Raw genomic sequence first — 8,359 nt, forward strand, 5'->3', positions numbered from 1 at the left:
CCTCCGGTCTATACTGTGACAACAAAGCTGCTACTGGCATTGCTGATAACCTTGTTCAGTACGACCGAACCAAGCACGTAGAGATTGATCGTTACTTTTTTTGCGAGAAAGCTTTCGATTTATTCATCTTAACTATGGATGTGCAACGAACACCCGAAATAATGAAAATTACATACAAATCCGTAGACAACCTAACGATGACTACAACCGCTAAAGCGCCGTCGTCATTGCCCCTCCCTCACCGAAGCCGAGCAAAACTTGTTGTAGTAGACATTTGAGAAGTCCCCGTGTTAAAGCCCCCATAGGACCAGCGTAGTAGAAAAGCAAGAATAAGTTTGATGGAGGAGTAATTTGCCTTTCATACGTCGCTTCAGGAAGTCAACTAGTATATGCCCTTACAAAAGGATTTCTAGACAAAAAAAATATGTTCCATGTTTTGTAGCAAGACGGGTTCTATATGATATATTCGCCCAGTCTCAATAGGGAGTGTCGGTGTATTAGCATGATTAGGTGGTTCTCTGAGAGAAGGGATCGGTGAGGAACGATCCAGAATTTCCCCAAATCCCCTTCATGCTGAGTACCCATTCATGCTTCCTCCAATCACTAACTCATATCTCTCAAATCTCAGATGATTTTCAACAGGATGTCCCTTCTCCCCCTTCCTCTATATCATGAAAACTACCTATTAACACATGGGCAAGCATATTTGGAAATTAGTCACAAGAATATCTCCCGAATTTGCAATACCGCACCCACAACCTAGTAACCGAGAAACTTGATTGTAATAATAAATTAAAAAGCAAACTCTTTATGCGGGAGCAAAACCACCTTTTGACCGGACAACGGGTTCATATTTTTTTTAAATGTTATTTTTATACAAATACTATCAGAAGAAAATCAGAACTTTTCCAGCGATTAAATTAGTAATTCAACATTGTTCATGAATTTTGTCCGTGCATTTGGGAGATATTGCTCGTTTATAGGGAAAATGAACCATATAAAATCCCCATGTTCCAAAATGGTATCATTTCTATCTACATTAGGCATGATTATTAACTGTACACAAACTCCACAAAAAATATCATAGCAATACTTTTTCTGGAGGAAAAAAATCACCAAATCACCTTCTGAATATGATCTAGCATGATTAATTGCATCGTAACATCAGCATTTTTTATTTTACTAAAAGAGGAGGGGAATAAGAAAATAATACTAATAAAAGGGTTTTTTTTGTTGAAACTTCAAAATAGTCTTATTGGTTCTTCTATCTCGGGAACTATATTTAACCCAACAAACATCCAATTACAGGGAAGGAAAACAGACGACAAGAACAAGAACACAGACTCCAAACTCCTCGACGACCAAGCTAGGGTCGTCATCACATGCAAGCGTTCACTCGCACTAGCTAATTACTTAATTAGTCTCAGAAGACGCCTCTCTTTCACGGTACTCCAAGTCTTCAGGCCATGGAGAGCTTAGCTAGGTAGCCTTATCCCATGCATGTAACCTTACTCATGCGATCAACTTAGTTGCTAACTCGCTAACCTTACTCCTCTCATGCATGCATGCGCTAATTCCAGGTTGCTTCAAGTCTCAGACTCACTCGACAGATCGGAGCTTACGCTTGTGTAAGCTTGATCGATCCGTCGATCATGGCATCCGGCCTCCGTTGAAGGACGAAGCCGACTTCATCTCGGCCTCCAAGGAACTCATGTCGCTGCTGCTCTGATGGTGGTCTCCTCTCGGTGTCGATATCCCGCGCACGATGCCGCCTCCGCCCACGCCAAGAAAGTCCCGCGTCATGTCGCCGCCGCCGCCGCCGCCAGCACCACCACCGTTGCCACCAACACCACCTCCTCCCTGGCTGAATTTCACCTCGTGCTGATCCATGTCGCACATCCTTGGATCAAACATCCCGGCGGGACCGCCGTTAGCGCCGCCAAACATCGCCGCGGCATTGACGCCGCCGCCAGCAGCCAGAGAGTTCATCAGCTCGTTCAGGTTCGCATCGTTCTGGTCCATCTGCTGCTGCGGTGTCCCCTGTCGCCCGTGCGGCGAAGAGCCCACGAAGCCCCGGAACATGGACGCCGCGCCGTTGGGGCTGGAGGTCGCGCCCATCTGCGCCGCCTTCTGGAGCAGTGCGGTCGCAGACATCTGAGGCAGCATGGGCGCCTGGTCGTTGTACATCCCAGCCTGCGAAATGTGATCACCACCAACAAAGTTCCCGCCGAAAATCGCCGCTGCTGATACCTCAGAGCCACCGCCGCCAGCTCCGCCGCTGAACTGGTCGTTGCTCATCATTCCCTGGCTTGCATGCTCATGACTAGACCCCGAGCTATTGCCATTGTTGGAGAAGAAGCCCAGGTTGAAGAGGCCATGGCCCGAAGAGGCGGGCCCTCCCGCACCATTGCCCTGGAGGTCTGGGAGCTGCATGAGGCCATGGAACGGCTTGGACTGCAGGTAGGAGTGTGACCCATTGCCCGCCTCGTCCCCGAAATCCTGCCCCGGCGCCGCGTTGAGGAAGAAGGCCGACTGGGGCTGCTGCTGAGGCGGGCGGAACGCTGACGCGCCAGAGGGCGACAGGAGGTGGTCGAGGCGCGCGGCGATGCTGCTGCTGCCTCCGCCAGCCGCTCCGCCGAGGCGCAGGAGCTCCGGGGACGGGTGGTGGTGGTGACCGTCATGCTGCAGGGTGGAGTTGAGGTGGGATCCCACCTGGGACAGGCTCAGCGCCATGTTGCCAGCGTTAGTAGCCCCGTAGAGGTGGCTGGTGAGGCTGCTCAGGCTCGTCGGCGGCAGCCTGGCGCTCTCCTGCGCCAGGGCGTCGCAGAAGGCCCTGTGGGTGATGAAGCTGTCCCTCCTGCATACAATAACACAACAGAAAATAATCAGAAACACGATAAACATCAGCACACCACACCACCACCATCAGTCACATGTCGTCATGTGCTCTCACACCACACCACACTGCCATGGTCTCTGCTCGATCTGCAACTTAGGTCAGAGCGCAGGCAGCGCCGTCGCATGCCAATGCATGGGCCGTGCAGTAAAAGGGAACAGTAAAGTTGATGTGAGAAGAGCTTGAGAAGCCTGAAAAGCGAACAGCGCCCTGCACCGGGCTGCATGGCGACGACGCATGCATGACACGCTGGAAGGGGGCGCACGCCCCGAGGCGAGCTAGCGGCATCTCGGGCTAAGATATTGTTTTCTGATCGACATGTGAGCACTGCGCAACTGGGCCGCGGGACGGGACGAGGACGGACCGACTGTGCTACTGAATGTTGTGTTTGTAGTAGCTGGTATCCCATGCATCTGAACAGTGCCATTCCCAGTGTCCATAGCTGCTACAGCGACAGGGTGCGCATCTCCCCCTTGTGCACCAGCCATGTCACAGTAAAAGAAAGAAACAGCTTGCAAATGTGGTGGCCGTGGTTTTTATCTCTGTTCAAGTAACATATGTTTCCAAAGGAGGAATAGGGTTTGACTATTATCGCTTGTGTACCACCACACCTTGCTGTCCAAAGATCGACTAGTGCTAAAATTAGGAAACTGGTAGCATGGGTCAAAGGTGTTGGGTATAGTATGAATCCATGCATGCATGCACCACAAAGCAAGCCCAAGATCCCAGAAATCGATGTGTGTCAATCAAGGGAGAGGCCGCGCCGGGGGAAAGGAGAAATCTCATCATAGCTTGCCATGCTACGCCTCTCATAGGTTCCCACTAGTAGGAAGCTTCAAAGGAGAAAGGCTTCCAGACAAAGACATCAGACATTGTCATGCACACGAACACACACACCAAGGAGCTGCGTAGAGCAGAAAACTTTGCGGGGCTGGTAAGCTCGCCTCCCGAGGCGCCTTGACACAGGAAAAAGCAAAAGCCTGCGCCAGTGAAACTTAAAAAAGCCTACTACCCCCCCAAATCAAGGAGCTCAAAACAAATAATGCCAATTATTCGTACTTAGTGTACTCCGCCTCTACAGTTGAATGTGTAAAAATTATCATATGGATGCATATGGAACATACTATGGCTTCTGTACTTGGTAAAAAAAAGACATGCACTATAGATTTACGCTCAGAGAAGAAGCGCCGAATTGTTTCCTTTTTTTTATATCATCAGGTCTCTTCCCTTGCAGGAACAGTGAAAAAAGAGACGACACTCCATTGCTCATGAATGCAACTCCTGTTGGTGTTTCCCTAAGTGCTAACTCCCCATTGGAGAATTTTATGCCAAAACATGAAAGAGAGGAGTGACCACTTGAATGAATGAATGAATGAAGGCAGCTTAAGTCCATCAATGAATGAACAGTTCCTCAAGTTACACTTGCAACTAGGCTGGCGATGCATGGGCGATGAGACATGGGATGGACATTGCGACGCATCCATGAAAAGGCGTGGGCCTCTCTCGCTGGTCGCTGCCACGGCCAACGAACGGCTCTGCCACATCTTAGCCGGCCAGCCAACTCACATGAGAAGTTTAGCTGCCTACTCCTACATGGCAGCCAAGCGATGCAGTAGAGAGAGAAAGCTATGGAAGAGAGAGGGTAAAAGAGAAAGCCTGCAAGCTGCTGACGAGTTGGACCAGGAGGAATGCGGGTCTACAGGACAGTGTAACAGATGTCTTAGTCTGTAGCGTGTGTCTGGCTAGAGAGAGGAGAGAGAGCTTGTTTCTGGTTCCATCTTCCCAAGGCAGCAAGCTAGGAAAGGGAAAGGATGGCTTCTGGGCAGTGCCAAAGGACTCAAAATATTCCAGCCCATTTCACGTGCGAGCAGTTTCACTGTGCGCCCCTCTCTCTCACTCACCTTCGTCGCCCGCGGCCGTCTCTATTGCTTTCCTTCTCAGCAGGCTAGCCAGAGAAGGAAGGAAGCAGGAGCTCGGACAACAACAATGTCGATCGACATCGACACAAGCCCGATCAAAACCCTAACCCTAAACCAAAGCAATGCCCATTACGGTATACACGCAGCGCCATGCATGCAGCGAGGCCTGATCGATTTCACGTACATTCTATCTATGTAGATATCGTAGTGGTGGAAATGCAGAAGACAGTATATAGGTAGAAGAAGCTGGGTAGGGAGCGGTGGCTGGTAAGTTACCGTGAGAAGAGGGTGCCGCAGTCGCAGCGGTACTCGCGGGTGCCGCAGATCTTGGAGTGCGCCTTCCAGTCGGACTGCACGGCGTAGCGCTTGGAGCACTTGTCGCACTTCCACTTCTTCTCGCCGTGCTTGCGGCAGAAGTGCTTCTTGATGCCGGTGAGGTCGCCCAGGGCGCGGGACGGGTCGTGGTGGACGCACGTCGGCTCCGGGCACAGGTACACGCGCCGGCGCTGCACCTGGTTCGGGTTCTTCTGCTTCAGCTTCCACGGCAGGTTGTGGCCGCGGCGGTGCAGCTGCAGGTTCTGCTCCCGCTGGAACCCCTTGTTGCACACCTCGCACACGAACCGGTTCGTCGCCATCAGCGTCTTGGGCGACAGCGCGATCACCTCCGCGTCCGGGTCTGCAACCAATTCCACCATGCATCTCATCATCAAATACAGTGCATATATACAAATATGACAATTTGCTTTGCATACAAAAAAGGTATCCCAATTGATGACTCGATACGTCATGCATAAGACAATCAATAAAATGCTTGGAATTAAGAATGGGTGGCCATATATTTAGGGCGTTCCATGCTTGGACAGGTAGGAAGGATATATATGCTTCTAGAAGAGCAAATATTTGAGCAAGGGTCTTATTAATTGTATGCCGTGGGCGATTTCTTATTGTTGGAGTGTTAATTTTCCTTATCTGTGAGGTGCTCGCACATGATCAATGAGTGAATAATCCCATTGGAGCTAGTAGAAATCACGGATTAATTTGAGAAGATATCGTTGCTTACTTCCCTGGGTGGGGGCCGGTGAGCTAGAGAGTAGAGACAAACTAGAGCACGGAGAGGAGAATATTTGCATGAGATTTTGGGGAAGAAAGAAGTTTGCAGGAAGTGATATAGAGAACAAAGGAATTGTCATGGATTGTGCCCTCGCTCCTGCTTGCACCTCATAATTGGGGAAAAGAATTGAATGTGCTCCAGTGGAGAGGATGACAGCTCATGTATACATGGAATCTTGAAGCAAGAAAAAAAAGAACTATCCAACCAGTATGGTATACGCTTCTTCTTTCCTACCAAAGATAAATAAAACCTAAAAAAATTGTGTTAGAAATTCCGGAACCGACTGATCTGATGAGAACACGAGACTTTGGAAGAAGAAGAAACCGGCCGGGACAAGGAGGAGCCTACTCGATCTAGAGCCACGAGTAAAGTACCCTAGTTCCTGTTCGTCACCTGAATTAATTGTCCTCCTTTCAGGTGATAGTACAGAGCTTTAAATGAACTCGTATTGATTAGCAAGGAGCGAATTGAAGGCCAAGTATCTTCCTCGAGGCTACAGCAAACTTCGAATTGAAGTAGACCCTGAGTATAGGGGAACGGATCCACTGAACCAGGGATAGATGAGAAGAAATTAAGGAGTTGCAGTAAAAGAGTACAAGCTGGGAAATTAGGGAGTGAAATTAAGGCGTGTGTGGTAGCAAGAACAGACTGTCGCTCAATTACACACACGTCAGTTACTACACACAAAAAAACGTGCAATTCTCCAGCAGTACTACCAAGTATTAATTCACTACCGAGCAAGAAACCAAGCAGGAAGTAACTGAGTAAATAAAAGAGAAGATACTGAAAAATAGAGAGAGAAAACCCCGAGTGTGCGCATGTGAGAGAAGATGCTTGCACTGTCAGGAACCAAACGATAAGACGCCAATCAGTCCAGACAAGACCTTGCAGTTAGCATGCATGACTGGAAATATTAACCAGGGTCCACGATTAGATTACCGGGTAGAGTCCTCTTCTTCTTGGCCGGTGGTGCCGCCGCCGGAGCGCCCTGGCTGGACGCGGCAGGCGCCGCGCTCCCCGCGCCGGAAAGTGCCACCGCTGCCAGCTGGTGCTGCTGGTGCTGCTGCTGCTGCTGCTGCTGTGATATCAGCGGCTTCATCTGGTCTTGCTGGTCCCCATCCCTCATCCCGAAGAACGCCGCCGCCGCCGCTGCCGATGAATTCGATGCCATCGGCTCCCAACCTAGGTCGTCACACCAACTCCGGATTGTTCTTGGATTGGCAGTGCTCCTTCTTCTTCCCCCCTTCGCTGAAACAAAGCAAGATTTTCCATGTGAGACGTCGCAATTAAGAGAGTAAAAACTGACACTGCACAGCGCATGCAAGCAAGCGACCATGAGAGAGAGATCTGGAAGACTCTTGCTCCCCGAGGCCCGAGCTATCAAGACAAATTAAGGAGGAGAACGACGAGGACGAAAGAGGCAGAACTGGTTGTGAGGAAGAGGGAGCAGATGGAAAGGCCCCAAAATTCCCTGAGCGCGTGATGGCTATACCTATCTCATATACCTTGGAACCGATCTGAAACAACAAACAAATCGACAAGAAGCCGAGAAAAACTCCAAGGCCTCGGCCGCTTAGGACCCTTCCGAGATTAACAAAAGAACAAAGTGGACAGGGAAATCCAAACAAACAAACAGTTGCACTCAAAACAAAGTAAAAAAAGAGAGAGAAGGCATACGAACAAAAGCTCGCAAACACCCACACCCGCAGAACTCACATACATACAGATATTTAAAAATTTGGAAAGGAACGCAACAAGGAACTAGAGGAGGAGGAAAAAAACATGGGATACCTCACTCTCTCCCTGCTAGCTTCGTCTCTTGCTTGAAACCGAGGGGATAGAAGTGGAGGAGAGGGGGCGGAGGAGAGGGCCGGGGAGGAGGCTAAGAGGGTTGTTGTCTCATTTCTTTCATCTCCTTGTCATACTTTTCTTTCTCTATCTATCTATCTCTTCCCTCCCACGCTCTTATATGCCCCCCTCTCACTCGCTCTATAAAATTAATTGCTGAAATCTTGCCTCTGCTCTTTCCCAGGCCTATGCGCACCATGGAAATATATAAAAGATGGGGATTATATATACAGGCCGGAGCAGGAGAAAAGGGGAGAGGAAAGAGAGAGGGGATGGGGGGCGGGGGCAAGCTCACGCAGCCCAGCGGCGTCGTGGAGCGTGTGAGGGTCGGGTCCACCGACTGCTGCGTGGGGCTTACCTCTCGCCATCTCACACGCGCGCGCGCAAGGCCTTTTCTTTTCCCCTTGGCTTAGTTTTGGTTTTCTTTTGGGGTTTATTGTTGTGCGATTGAGGCCGTGTGCTTATGTTTCGTGCCTTGCTACCACGTTACTACAAATTAAAAGCATGGCTTTGGATCCCTGTTCACCTAACTTCTGTTAGACTGTTTTAACCTTTTTGTTGATGCTAGTTTGCACGCATGTGTTT

General features: G+C 49.8%; 1 protein-coding gene across 2 annotated transcripts; it reads right to left on the reverse strand.

Annotated features, from left to right (window-relative positions):
- Nucleotides 1-1,213: 1,213 nt before the first annotated feature.
- On the reverse strand, nt 1,214-8,013 carry LOC125529506 (protein indeterminate-domain 4, chloroplastic-like). Of its 2 annotated transcripts, none has more exons than XM_087544667.1 (4): nt 7,718-8,013; nt 6,866-7,174; nt 5,092-5,491; nt 1,214-2,857 (listed from the first exon to the last, which is right to left on the reverse strand). In XM_087544667.1, the coding sequence occupies exons 2-4, from the start codon at nt 7,095-7,097 to the stop codon at nt 1,651-1,653; spliced, it is 1,839 nt and encodes a 612-aa protein (XP_087400793.1). In that variant the 5' UTR covers nt 7,098-7,174; nt 7,718-8,013; the 3' UTR covers nt 1,214-1,650. The 2 variants fall into 2 exon arrangements, with proteins under 2 accessions (XP_087400793.1, XP_087400794.1); XM_087544668.1 differs by lacking the exon at nt 7,718-8,013 and adding an exon at nt 7,260-7,604.
- Between the last annotated feature and the right edge of the window lie 346 nt (nt 8,014-8,359).

Source organism: Triticum urartu, chromosome 2A, assembly GCF_056163025.1.
Source record: "Triticum urartu cultivar PI428250 chromosome 2A, HENAU_Tu73, whole genome shotgun sequence".
In the NCBI taxonomy this organism is placed as follows: domain Eukaryota; kingdom Viridiplantae; phylum Streptophyta; class Magnoliopsida; order Poales; family Poaceae; genus Triticum; species Triticum urartu.